The sequence below is a fragment of the Pundamilia nyererei genome, unplaced genomic scaffold, assembly GCF_000239375.1.
Source record: "Pundamilia nyererei isolate P.nyererei 1_Seehausen unplaced genomic scaffold, PunNye1.0 scaffold00041, whole genome shotgun sequence".
NCBI lineage: Eukaryota > Metazoa > Chordata > Actinopteri > Cichliformes > Cichlidae > Pundamilia > Pundamilia nyererei.
Window position 1 is genome coordinate 215,425 of NW_005187442.1, and position 14,820 is coordinate 230,244.

At 40.5% G+C, this 14,820-nt stretch overlaps 1 protein-coding gene across 1 annotated transcript in view; it reads right to left on the bottom strand.

The window, feature by feature from the left end:
• Nucleotides 1–4,170: 4,170 nt before the first annotated feature.
• Nucleotides 4,171–14,820, bottom strand: part of foxo3b (forkhead box O3b) — a 43,327-nt gene continuing 32,677 nt past the window's right edge. Inside the window, exons 3-4 of the mRNA XM_005730992.2 lie at nt 8,618–10,082; nt 4,171–7,387 (exon numbers count right to left, since the gene is read on the bottom strand). Coding sequence (XP_005731049.1) covers nt 8,637–10,082 — 1,446 coding nt within the window. The 3' untranslated portion in view covers nt 4,171–7,387; nt 8,618–8,636. The remainder of the gene's footprint in view (nt 7,388–8,617; nt 10,083–14,820) is intronic.

Genomic DNA, 14,820 nt, shown 5'->3' on the forward strand with positions numbered 1-14,820 from the left:
GACAGGACCTGGAAACACATAGGAACACATAGGAAAATGCTTGTTGAGGAGGGCGTTAAACACAGAAAAGACCAGATGGTTTCTTTTTATGCTATGACTAATGCCATAAAGCATCATCTGTGTGTTTTTGACTTTCAGAAGGATTATAAGGAACAAACCACCTCCATCACAGGTGACGCTGAGAGCAATTTAACCACACATTTGTTTAAAAGCCTCACCTGTGAGACACAATGCCACTTAATCTGGATGCAAACAAGCAAATGCAAACCCAGATGAAAAGACCTGCACACACAGCATGCTATCGCCCTCATCGGTTTACAGTCTGGAGATAAGAGGACATTGGTGATACAAAATGTAAAACACGAACACTTGCACACCCACAACCATGGCCCGTTCTTATGACTAACATTTCTCCGATGAATCATCATGTGCTGATTACGGTTAGTGTACAGCGTGTTCAGGTTAATTTCCTACATTAAAACAAAGATGACATTTACCGAATGTGCGCCCATTGACATGGAACAAGGCAGAGACAAATAAACACCCTGTGGGTGGAGATCAAGATGTTGGACAAACAATGAGATAAAGTTTTTTTTACCTCTGACTTAAAAATTAAACCAGCCAACGAAACAACCGGCAGAAGCTATGTAGAAAATTACGTGTGCATAGAACTTAGGAATGCACTATTGTCACCTCGCCCAACAAAATCCAAAGTGAAAATTGCTGTGTAATATTTAGTATGCCCTCATACACGCATGTAAAAACTAAAACTAAAGCTATTCTTAATAGCTGGTCGGTTCAAAAGCACAAACTCATGTAAATGAATACAGTTTTTTTGCCTTAAAATAGACAGAAAAAGCAAACAGAAAGTTCAGAGGCGTTTTCAATAATTCAGTAACCTCACTGACCTCACACAGACTGGTGTGACTGCAGCCACACCAGACAAGTAGTCAGTCAGGTGGCTGCTGAAATGTGACTTTGGTATTTGTAGTTGTGGCGAGCCTGCTCCCTCAGTCATAACATATCTTTGACTATTTTGTAATTAACAGTGAGCCGTAGAAGTTTTCTTTTACAGTTCTTTTATTTGTTATGAAATGCCTCTTCTTTATGAAAGAGCATTTGAAGTATCTGAGGGTGAAAGGACTTTGTTTGAGGTTCTTTTGTGCATTTGAGAACAAATGACACAACCGCACTGGCAGAGATAAAGTACCTGATGCATGTAGGTTAGGTAACAATGACAAACAGTGCTGTTATGAATGGACCATACTGTATACGGCAGCACAACGTAGGATTTATAAAATATTTTTGATTTTTTATACCTGACAAAGAGCAGAAGACAATTTAGAAGAAGACTCTTTGTTCAGGTGCTGTGAAGATATAGCCCACCTATTTATACTGTAACATCTGAAGTTGTAGTATTATATCTGATCTGAATATTGGCTCAAATGTACGGTGGCCCTGAGAGGCCAAATGGACTGCAACTTAAGAAAACATCAGCAATAAGAAAAATGCTGCAAAAGCACACAAAACACAACGGAAATAGGAAAAAACAAAACAGAAATAGGAAAAATGAAAACAGAACTAGGAAAAAGCACAAGGGAAGTGTTTCTGGGGAGACAATAACCCGACGGAGCAGTTGCAGGAACCCAAAACATGGTATGCCTGTTTTATCATGATTCATGTAATACCAATGACAGATTTTTAGGCTAAGAGTTAGGCTAACACACTTACAGCTCATCTTTTCTTTCCTCACAAACCCGATAGATCCTCCACTTCTTTTAAGTGCCTCCCAATGCAATTCTTAGCATATTTTGGTTCCTGCAAGTGGTTATTGGTTATTGTCTCTCCAGAAACACTTCCCTTGTGCCTTTGGAAATCTGTTCTTTCCTATTTGTGTTTTGTTTATCCTATTTCTGTTGTGTTTTGTGTGCTATTGCAGTGTTTTTCTTATTGCTGGTGTTTTTTTTTAAGTTCATCTGGATGTAGCATAACCAGTATATTTGCATTATGATGATTGTTCAGTGGTTATATATGCATATTAACAATCATGAAACTGACCTAACAGCCCATTGTTAGTCTCTAGTACAATTTCCGATCATTATGCAGATGTACTGTTTATCAGGCTGGGAAAACCTGCAGTCAGCTGAGACTGAAGAAGTCACATGGCTGAGTGTAAAAATCCAGATGAGTCCAGATAAACAAAATCAGCTTTCTGGAATTTCCTTACCTACACGAGCATTCATCAGGTGATATGTAGTGGGTGTTTTCTTGGCACACATTGGGCCCCTCAGTACCAAAGTTGTTTAAACACCACAGACTACCTAAGTATTTTTGCTGACTATGTCCATCCCTTCCAGCATAATAACAAACCATAGCACAAATCATCTCAAGCTGGTTTCTTGATCATCACAATGAGTTCACTGTACTCAAATGATCTCCACAGTCACCAGATCTCGATCCCATAAGGCGTCTTCGGGATGTGGTGGGATAAGAGATTCAAATCATGGATGTGCAGCTGACACATCTGCAGCAGCTGTGTGTTGCTATCATTTCAACATGGACAGAAATCTCAGAGGAATCATTTCGGCACCTTGTTGAATCTATGCCACGTAATACAGTGTCCGAGTGTACAATGTGATCATTTTTAATGACGCTCTGACAAACAGCACAGTAGATTCTTGTTGTGAAGCTCCACGATGACTAAACTTTAGATGCTGAATATCCTAAAATGTTCTACATTTCTGCATATATCTTGAATAGAAGTTCCTAAAGACGATCTTAATGCTAAATGTCAAAGAATTACGGAAACACATTGATGGAGAATTACTAAGCTACATTTAAAGACACTGAAAAATCAACCTCAACAATCTAATGTGTGAATTTTTAACTATAATCATAGAATATTAACTTCATCTTAGATTGCGAAATTCTCCAGATTGCCTATATGACAAGTGGAAAGTTATAATATTAATGTTTAACTGAATTGATGTGACGCATTTGTGTGAAAGTGTTTACACGTTTAGCAATTTCAGTTAACAGTGGTGTGCTTTACTGATGGGGAGTTTTTTTCAGCTTTCCAGTGACGTGCAGATCGCCTCATTACAGTAGCAGTTGTGGGATGAATGCAAAGGTTGAAGTTACAAATAAGTGTCTTTAATGACTTGGAAATGTTAAATCTATTATGCATCGTATTGCTGCACAAGTCACTGCATTCCTCTCTGGAAAAATGAGGCAACAGGACATTTAGATGCCCTGCCTATGGTAATGCTATCGTGATAATTGGATCTTATTTCCTAAGTGCATTCAAGTCTTCTTGTAAGAGATCGTCACTTTAACTGATTGGAATTAATCAACTCAGAAGCCCAAGCCTCCCTTAAAAGGTTCCCCAATAACCCCATAGTTTTATGGATGAGATTACTGTCAGCTTTGAAGCCACAAAAACAGCGTTTGTTTAACCATTGTCTTTATGATCTTTTGTTCTGACGCACTTTGTGATCTTTATCTTGAAAGGAAATCTTAGTCACTTACTTACTTTACACTTGTGCACACCTGAACTTATCAGTTAAAATGCAGATGATATGATTGTGCACGTCCCATGATTTCTGGGAGTCAGGGCTTTTGGCCCATCTGAGAGAAAACAAGAAGAGGTCAGATCTGTCACTGGGGATTGATATCTGTGTTAGTGTTGCGTGAAGGCATGCTACACTCTGTTTCTGACTGTTCCTCTTCTCCCACTCTGTATGTTACGCAACAACAGAGGAAAAGTACCCGTCCCAGTGTCAGGTATCAGTGAGCTGCTGTACGTCTGCTCTCATTTTATTCGGCCTCACACAAAACATTGTGCAAGATTACTTCCAAGAACTGGAGTACAACATGGAGCTGTTTTGATCCACCCAGACTGACACGAGGAAGAGATTTATGTTCTGGAGGGAGTGCACGGTCAAATTTGTTCATGCACTCGTGCTCCAGCACACAAACACACACTTGTGAATATACAGCGTGTGCAAGGCGAGCAAAGCAAGAGCTATAGCGCTTTCCTTCCTGTGCTGAAAATTCCTACTGGGCAATATGAACTGTCAATAGAAAATCTTCTTCTGCACATCACTTGTGAAATATATGAACTTCTAATCTTCTCTTCTGAAAATTAAGTGAAGACAAGGACACAGAGAGTGTGTGGAGCCTCACCAAGCTTTATTTACATGCGCACTATTTCTTATACAAACTTCAAAATTCAAAATGTAATACACAGGAAAATACCCACTAACATTAAGTTGAGAATAAGCAAGATTAATAAAGAGCAAAAGTTCAAAGGGAAAAGTTCAGAGTGTGTATGAAAGGGAGCTGGCCTGGGCTTCTTAACAAGGATGGAAGGACTCATAAGAAGATAATATAAAGAAAATGTCCAAGAGGTGATTAAGGTTTCTAGTGGTATGTGTCTATTTTTGCTTTTCTCAGCTTTAAACCAGCATATTTTGTTCTGCGCGTGTGTGTCGAGCATGAGAGGAGGTCATCTGTGCCTGAATGAAGCAGTGGTTTTGTGAAAGGCCTGCTCAGCTATGACTACGAGAAAACTACCCTCCCAAAGAGTCGATGCATTTTTACACCGAGCCGAGTGCACATAATGTTAGGAACGCCTTTTAGATTTGATATTTCCCAAATTGATAAGAGCTCTTTTCAAAGATGACTGCGTTCCCCGGATTTCACGTTGCCTGTCGTCTTCACAGGAGTAAGTAATTTTAAGTACAGACAGTGTAGATGAATTCAAATGCTTAACAGTTCAGGTGATGGCTCAGGAGTCCCCCTGACAACAGAAAAGACAGATAGTGTTCTGGAAATTTTAGATGTAGCAAGATGTTGGTAATTCCAGCTTGCTGACATTTTCACTACGTCAGTGTAATGGGTTTGTAATAATAATAATAATATCGGAGGATGGTGCAAGTGCTCCTCTTTAAGCCCTGATTATTACTTTTTTATTTTTTAATTTTTTAAAAAGGAACAGAGTGTTTTAGCACTAAAAACACAGTGTTCCTCTCAGGTTGAGAAAGGTCCAGCTAGCTCATGCACTAAACCTCAGTTAGTACAACAGACCATTCTAGCCAACCATGCACACCCACTCCTCCTTCCTTCCTTAGCTTCAAAGAGATATACACGAATCTGTACACTGATATACATGACAGGGAATACACTTCATGTCACTGCCCCCAAATGGAGAAGGGGTCTCCAGATGCTACAACAATGGTGCCTTCCACCATTTCCAAAATCTGGTTCAACAATTAAAATTGCTGGTAACAGTTTGCCCTCCTTACCCGGCGCATGATGTATTTGCTATTTCTTCAAATTCAGAGGTATGACAAACCCCAAGGGTCAAGTACTACATGAGCATATAAGGACATACAGCGAGTAAATATGCATTTCACACGGTTCATAATGCATAAATACATACATGCATACAGTCGGCTGTTCTGTATGCACCGCGAGGAGCTACAAACCCTCGTGAGATTAATTCAGTTGAAATAAAACTCCATCGATAAACACGTACACACGTTAACATGTATTTAGGAGATACAGGAAGTCACCTGCAGGAGCACCAGGCGTGTCCACGAGGGGATCTGTGTGTGTGTGTGTGTGTGTGTGTGTCAAGAGTCAAACAAGAGGAGAAAAAAGCTATGACAACAAAACCAAAAAACAACAGACTGTGTGAAGTAATAATCCTGACATTTATCGTCCTTCTAATTCTTCATCCTGGTGGCCAAAAGTTCACAGGTTACAAGTTCAGAAACACAAAGAAAATATGTTTTCCCCCCCAAGAAACGTTAAAATACTACTCGACTGTGGCTTGACGTTTCTTAAATGGAAAGCCTTCCTTCCTCACCCCCTGAGTGATTCTGTATATGCATAACAAGCCCCACAATCTCACAACAAGAAACCAGCAGAGCTTAACATGGATCCCTGCTATTTTTTGCTTTTTTTTTTTTTTTTTCCCGTGTGTGTGTGTGTGTGTGTGTGTATTTTAAGTGTGTGCATAAATGTGTGTGCTGTCATTTGGCTGCCAGCATATCCTACTGTTTATTTCAAGTAATTTGGCAATATACAGAGATAGCTTATTGTTTTAATCAAGAAACAAATGGCTTCTAGAGGAATGAGCCTATAAAGGAAAAAAAAAAGACAACAACCTTCTCCCTTTGCTCAAACTTATCATGCTACAAGTGGCCGCAGCTCGAGGCTTCTGTGGGTTTTGGGTAAAAACAGGAAAAAAAAAAGAACAGAAAATATGCACAGCTTCCTCGCAGGACAGGATTCAACACTGTTTATATAGCACCTGTTGTGGTGTGGAAATGTTCACAACCCTAGGACACAGGTTTTTGTTTTGGCTACATCGAATGCTGTGATAAATGACCTCAACAGAACTCACCAGAAGTTAGGAAAGCAATGAGAAGACATACAAGATCTTTTCCCTCTTGAATTTTTACCTGCCCTGCACTATTCTGTACCAGAAGTTTTCTTCCTCTAGTCTTTTGATATATACAAGGATAAAACAAAAGCTGTAGCAATCATCTAATCATAATATAACCCTCAGTATGCTGCTGTTATTTCAAAGTCATGCATCATATAATATAGAAAACAGCAAGTGCATTGTGTTAAATTGAGGAATTTAAACTTCTGGGGTTTTGGAGATTTCGCAATCTGGGGCAACGTTTCAGTTTGTCTACACATGGACTGAATAAGTGGCCACTCAGTGAGTACGACACTCCCATTTCCACCTTTTCATTTCACCAGTACAATGACTCTTTCTCTACAGACATTTTTGATTAAGAAACAAATATGATAAAACAGGAACTCAAAAAACAACAACAACAACATATGACATTTAAAATTACTTAGAACAGTGGGAATTTCTTTTTCAGTATTACACGTCTCAGGAAACCACTGGATCTGATTTACACCACAACATGTCTTGTTTTTTTTTTCTCTTTACACTTCAGTGGGAAAAACTGCACCATGCTCTCCTTCGATTCTTTGCTTGCCATTTAGTCCTCAATTTCCACCTGAAGACCCCTTTTTGATAAGCAGTGTCTCTTTGATATCAGCAGACTGGGCGTCAAAGGAAAATTGCATAATTCTAAGATTTGTGAGTTTCTTGTGATTGTTAGATGTAGCTTTCGTTTTTGCTGTTGTCGTTTCACAAGAAGCTTTGAGGGCTCATGCGCAGCATCTCTCGAGTCTGCAGGATCGTTCATGGTTCACCAGTGTGGGAGCGAAGGTAAAGCTCTCAAGAGGAAGTCTTCTTCTGTAAACACAGGGTTGGTTATTTTACATTGTGCTGATGGCAGGTTTGGCAAAAAGGATGTTGTGTGTCCGATCTTCTCTTGCACCACACAGGTCAGACCTGGAATGAAAAAGATATGATTATCTTTTTGTGTTCGTAAGAATGAAAATCTTTTCCCTTCTCAAGGTTTTAAGTCACATTTTTGAATAAGTAGATTGGCAAATGTCACTGGCTCATATTAACAACAAATTTCTGTTCACTGCTGGTTATTTGCAGCTGCAAGTTAGGTGCTTAAAGCTACCACTTCTGCATATGTTTCATAATACATGCATTTGAATATGAATTATTGAATATATGAATTATTCCTGATCAAGTCCTCATCACATACTTCCTAGAAACCCAAGAAACCAGTGGTTGACTGACATTTCTTCAGCAGTGTGCACATGACATCATGACATCACTGGAGAATCCTCAATTGAAGTTTATGGGAAAATTACTTCTTCTCACTCTAATTAAGACCTCAGTAAACGTTTTGCTGGTGAATTTATGGTCTCAGTCATATTTAATTAAGCATGATGTTCATTTCATAAATGGTAACAATAAATTGAAGCAAATGAAGGGAATGTATCTGGGCAAGTCTTCCTTGTGGTAGACAAGTTGCTACTGTTTGATTATGCAGCTTTACTGGGTTCTTGGTCATATTCAACCCTCACTCACGACTACAGGATTTTAAAAAAATTGATGATAATGGCCAAAATTCCCAATTCAAAGCTGCGAAACAATATCTTCAATGTCACAACATCATGGCAGCTATTTTCATCTTTTACAGACCATGACAAGTAGATCAATTTATAACTTTTATGGGTGATATTCTTTCTCTGTCAATCAATTGAAACAACCTTTAAAATAGACACTGCTTATTTCTTTATAAGTGAGCAAACTTACAAATTCTGCATATACATGTTCCCCAAAATGTATATGCAGTCCACATCCTTATTAAAAACATGTAACATGTAAGGAAAAAAACTGCTGGAGAAGTTTTTTTATTGTGTCAATGTGATTTAGGAAGAACAATTAAGGTCGAAGTGGTTCAATAAAGAAAAACCCCCAGTAATTTTGTTCTGTGAAGTCCTTTCTTGACTCCTGTTATTATCACATCATCTTAGTGCTTTTGTCTAAGGCTGTCTCTATTCATGACACAAATAACTCTACAACCCTACTGTGAGCATGACGTGTACTAGACCAAATTTTACAGAGTTTTTTTCAGGAAAAAAAACAACAAACTAATTAGCTCATACATCAAATTCCCCATTAGATACTTCAAAACAAACAACACTTCAATTTACATACCTGCTCTGCTCCCACCCTCTCAGCCGGGTACCCAGCTCTGAGAGGTCTGCTTGGTGTTTGTGAAGTTGCTGACTCCATTCATGTTGGCAAGAGAGTCAAAGTTAAAATCCAGGCCATCTGCATCCATAAGATCGTTCCTGATGATGGAGTCCATGTCGCATTCCAGGCTGCCATTGAATATGTCCAGGTCCAGATCTGTGGGGAAACGATCCTGATAGTTCCCTCCATTGCTGCTAACTGTCCCACTCAGGAAGATTGAGGTGTCAATCTGCATGGAGGAAGACCCATTTCCTCCCAGGGGTGAGAGCAGGAGCTGCTGTTTGGCATTAGCCAGAGTGTTAGCCTCATTCACTAGGTTCAAGCCTCCATTTATAGACCTCAGAGAGCTGTGATTGTGGTTGTTACTTCGCAGCATATCTTGTTGGTTGCTTTGAAGTCCTCCAGTTGTCCCAAAAGTCATGACAGGATCATTGCGGAGCATGAGGCCACGGCGGGAGTTCTGGGAAACGAGGGCAGCTGCACTGGCCTGTGACATCAATGGATCTGACTGGGTCATCATTACATCACTATGGTTGTGACTGTCAGAGTTGAGCAAGTCTTGCAGTGTCTGGGTGCCAAAGCGGGTCGTGCTGATGCTGGAGAAGGACGTTTGCTTGTTCTCCTGGATGGTCTGCATGGGGGACGAACGCAGAGAGGAGCCCGCCGTGTGGGGGCCGAAGATGGAGTTACTGTAGCTAGCACTTCCATTAGAAGAAGAATTGGAGGATGGAGAGGAAGTGGAGGAAGGTGAGGCTATCCCATTGGGTTTGGACCCAAAACTGAAACCTGAGGAACCATTTGGTGCAGTCTGGCTGGAAGTGGTTGGCACCATGCTGATGTTCTCCAGGAACTCATCCATTATGTCATCTGTGAGTCCATCATTCAGATTCATTGTACCCGCCAGGTCTGCCAAACGGGGCAGCTCAGTCGGCACAGCCTTCCCATTCGTCTTGGCATTCCCAGGAGACAGTGTTCTGCCAGGACTGGAGTAGAGCATAGGCGAGAGAGGCGGCTCGTCATCAGGCACCTCGTCTAGCTCGGGGTTGGCCAGAATAGGTGAGAGGCGGCCACTCACTGTGCTGGCATTGGAGTTTGTGCGAGAGCGGAAGTCTGTCCAAGCATCCAGCTCCTCGCTGCTGCGTGAGGTCGGGCTTCCAGGCCACTTAGAGAGACCTGAAGGACTGTCCGCACCACCTTCACCAGCTGCAGCAGCTGCAGCCTGCAGGGCTGCCTTCTTCTTGGCAGCACGGCCGCGGGCGGACTTGGTGTACTTGTTGCTGTTGTCCATGGAGACTGCCCGGCGCCGTGGAGCCTTACCACCCTTTCCTCCTTCTGGATTGATCATCCACCAAGAACTCTTTCCTGTTCCCTCATTTTGGACGCGGATGAAACGACTGTGGAGGGATAAGTTGTGTCGGATGGAATTCTGTAACACAAAACAGAGAAGAAGACTCAGCTGAGTGCTGTGTGGAAAATACTTTTTGCGACAATTACTCAAACTATGCCTGTCACCAGTATGGATTTGTATCCATTCTGCTTTTTGCCAGTGCAATATTCAATGAAAACCTCTCATTAAGCTCAACAACACTGATCCATAAACCACCCACGAACGCTCATTCTGCAGTCACGTAAACAGTTCTTCTCAGTGACTAGACGTACAAACAGCAAAAGCCTATTGTTTCAATTGTTGATCCACTAAATATAGACAGGCTCACATTAACATTGTGCACCACTTAGCGCTGATGTCTGCATTGTTCCCGCTGTAGCTTTTGTGTTGTGGGCATAAAAGAGAAAAGAGAGAGACAGTGTTCTAAAAATCAAGCCTCCTCAATAATGAATGACACATACAAAGAGCCTCTATATGTCAGATCATGTGTGTTTGCGTGTGACTGTTTGTCTTGGCTGGTGTGTATTGATCAGCTCTGAGCTCTTTTCTTGTGAGAGGCCAAAAGGCCCACTGTGGGGCAACTTTTTCACATGACAGTCCCTGCCAGTGATCAAGAGTTTCATTCACGACACAGAGACGTACGTGCGCATTAAAGGCCCAAATGACTACATAACAACCCTGTTGAAATGCTTGTTGTCTTGGTGCTGACTATGTTAGCATTAATAGTTAGCAGGCGTACATTTGTTCGTGCTTCACATTGTGCAGAGACTTTCACCACACTAGCAATCATTGTCGAGCTACTTTCACACGTGCGCTGCAGCCCAGAGGTTTTCTAGACATTACCCAGAAACGCAAATGTCAAACTCAGTTGCATCTAACATTAAACACTCTTTACCCTACCAGCTTAACAGTACAAAGTCTGTGTCGTGTACAACCCATCCTTTTTTATAAATAGAGCCAGTAACATCTTTTTTCATGCATCTCCCATCACCGTAATGTTGTCATGTGCCACATAGGACAAAAGGCAACTTCACTGCTTGTGTAGATCTGATCCTCCTGGAGTTCATGTGTAACTTCAGCCTGTTATCTGTCCATAACCTTGAAAATTGTGCATGGTAAAAGTGGTGTACTTATTAAACTTCATGTTAGAAGTGTAGAAGTGTCAGAATGATTATGTTAGCCAAACTAAGAACAGGTGATACTGAGGTGACTATCTGATATTTCTAGTAGTTTCAGAACACAAAAGACTGAGAGAGTCAGATTGGCTTCTTTTGGATGCAATGGCTTGGGTTATAGTTAAACCACAAGATAAGAGTCAAAGGCCAGTAACAGATAACACAGCTTGATAAAACTGGGATACTATTTAAACAAGAGGTCTTGCAAGTTTTATTCATGTGTGTCATTATGAGTTTCCATTTGCACAATAGCAAAGATTCACATGCCTTGTTTACTTTAGAGAAGTCTGTTCACTTCAGTACTCTTTTCAATAATTAAATAATGCAGCTTAAACTGAGGATTGCATTGTGTAAAAGCAGTAATTTAAGACTTGAAACTCAAACTTGATCCCTAAATTACAAACATGTTCTTATCCATCTGGACATCCACCCCCCCTTTCCGGCCATCGCACACATGCTCCCACACAACACACACACCGCCATCTGGTTACATAACAGGACATCATTTCATGGATCTTTTTATGACAGGATAACAATGTGTACACACAGCCATAGTCTCAAATTTCAACTCACAGTAACACCATTAGGAGTCTTACAAAAAACATGCATTTTAATGAAAAATAATTCTGTTCTGGATCACTAACTTATATGTTTATAACCTTGCCTCTAGCATTAATTACACTTTCCCCGTCTTCTCAATTTATTGCAGGCTTTGCTGAATTAATTATTTTGCCTCAGTCTCCTTCTTTTTCCACATCCCCTCCTTCTTCCGCAGTTTCTGTTGTTTCACAAACACATAGCTCTTATGGGTCCTGTGGGACTCTGAGGCTATGCTATATCCTCCCATATAAACAACCCAACTGCCATCCACAACATGCACGCAATTTTCCCCTCTCCTTTTACCTCTTATGTATATTTTTACTCATAAAGACGGAACAGACTTCTGGGTTCAAATCAGCGAGAACCAACATCTTCTTGTTTTTGTGGGAATCACAATATTGTTTTCCACGAAGCAGCACCGTCTTTACCAGGCAACAGTTTACAGGCAATTTGGTCAGGACTGTTATTCTGGTCAAAGGCAGTTCAGTCAGAGAGGAGAGAGAATAGGTTTAAGTTACATTTCTGAATGCTGTGTTGGCAGAGCAAGATCTCTGGGGCCAAACTGAACCCATGACCCTGTGTGAGTGTATGCATATTTGAGCGTGTACTATGGGTGCGGTTGTGATAGTTATATGAAAACGCTCTTAAATGGTTTGCAACTGTTATGCAAAAACTTGTTTCTGTTGGAGCGTATGCTTCTTCCGACCCTTGCTATGCATTGCATAGAATCATGAATGATGGTGCGAACATATTTCTCAATTGTGCACCGTGTATTCTGCAGTGAGGTAAGAGGGGAATAAATACTAGAGAGACCAGTGTTTATCCTCTGCCGGCATCTCTCGAGGCATGACGTATTGCTGCTTTATTACAGAACACACACGTACATAAATGTTTCCATCTGCCAAGAAGTTATAAATAATGGCAGGGGATCGGCTTTGTAAAGGAAAAATAAAAACTTTGGCGGGATGAATAATAGGAGAATTTCTTAAAAAACAGAGTTTCTTTATCCAGCTGGTGTAAACATTCACCTGCCAGCGCCCGATACTTCATCAGTCCTTCTCCCTCGAAAGCCACTTGTTTAATGCATCTCTTTTTTTGTGCCATTGCTCGTTTCCTTCAAATGTCAAGTGTGATATTTCATAACTTTGTGTGACGGGCAAGTGATAAAAGCAAGCAGGGCATCTGCAACCACAGCATGGACGAGGAAATTTGGATCCATGTGAAAGGGAGGATAAGAACATGATGATTACAAGATGAAAGAATGAATAATGTGCATGCTGTCAGTACAATGTGTGATAAACTAGTAGAAGCAAGCCCTCCCACATACTCTTCCTCACAAACTGCACTGATCACCACTTTTATTCTGGAGATTTCAAGGATTTCCTAGACACAGTTTTCCGTGTTTTTTTTTTAAAATTTGCCTTGAGCACCACAATCCGAACTGTGCATAGATGCAGCACTGCCTGCGGTTTAGTACATGGAAAGTATGTTGTTTTATGATTTTGGTGGCCTGACCTTTTAACCGTTTAAAACATTTTTTACTTTGCATTTCTTGCAGACATTTAGCCTGTCGTGCAAACCACAACATCTCATTTCTGTCTCCTGTGATTCTTCTACTGCATTTAATGACACACCCAGCATATCGTTGAAATTTCCATGAGTTCATTAAACTCAATATAAAACATAAGAAAAACTCTTAGGACACATATGGTGAGCCCAATCCAAAGTCCTGGAGCTTAAATTTAAAACCCACCTCCTCCTGCCCATCTTAAGCTTAAATTTTCCGTCATTACTGACATGCACTCACTGGCCACTTCTTTAAGTACATCAGTTCAACTGATTGTTAGTGCAAATATCGAATTAGCCAATCATATGCTGGGATTTTCCCACACAATCATGTCTAGGGTTTACAGAAAATGGCCTGAAAAAGCGAAAATGCAAAAAATGTCTTGTTCCTGTCAGGTGTGACGTGGGATTGACATCATGGATGTGCAGCCTACATATCTGAAAAGACTGTGTGACGCTATCATGTAAATATGGACCAAAATCTCTGAGGAATGTTTCCAGCACCTTATTGAATCTATGTCAAAAGACTTAATGTAGCCTGAGAGTAGATTTCAAAAACGTGATAATATCATTACAGCTCTTTCTTGGAACTATTCTCTTACTTTGAGGCGACTTCCTTTTATTGATTTATTTTTAAATGTGCCTGATGGTTACCACCCCCAAACTATTAAAGTTGTTTCATTTGCTGAAAATTTGCACGTTAAGAATTTATGTGTGAACATGGTAAACTCACAGTGTGAGCTGAGTACTGTATACATACTGCTGTAGCTCCTTTGGGGTATTCCCGAAGCCCATTAATAAAAACAGCTCACTGAGACAGCAGCTCTGAATCATAGCTCCTACTATGCAGCCACGGCAGCTAAATAACGCACATACACACCTACAAACAGCAACAAAAACATTCCAACGCAGAATGAAACTGCTGATACTATCCAGGTAACTTTTGGGACTTTTTCTTTTTAAATTCTTTCTTTCTTCAGACCTCCTCTTATTTCTCTCTCAGGTGAGCTTTAATTTCTGAGACTTGAAGTTTAACAGGAGGGCCCTGTCACAAAGGCAGACAAATTGATTTTTTTTTTTAACTCAACCTTGCTTTTCATTTCTTGAAAAGAAAAAAATACTTCTTCAAAGATGTAGTTTGACAGTTTAGCATTGTTGAGAGTTACTTTAGCATCCGTATTACTCTCATACCTGTTGGTTAAATAGGACGTGACAGCCAGACTATGGTTATCTTTACACGGCACAAAGAGTGGAACGTTGGCAGCGACGACAAAAACTTGAATTATAATTGTGATTCAGTTGTGCTTGCAGATTTTGTTAGCCTCACAAAGAGCCATCCTAGCAATTTAAACACTCCTGAGCTAAACAAACCTCCAAGTTAGCCATAGCTTTATATTTAGACAGGCATAAGTGTGGCTCGAGAAGCTTTAATCATT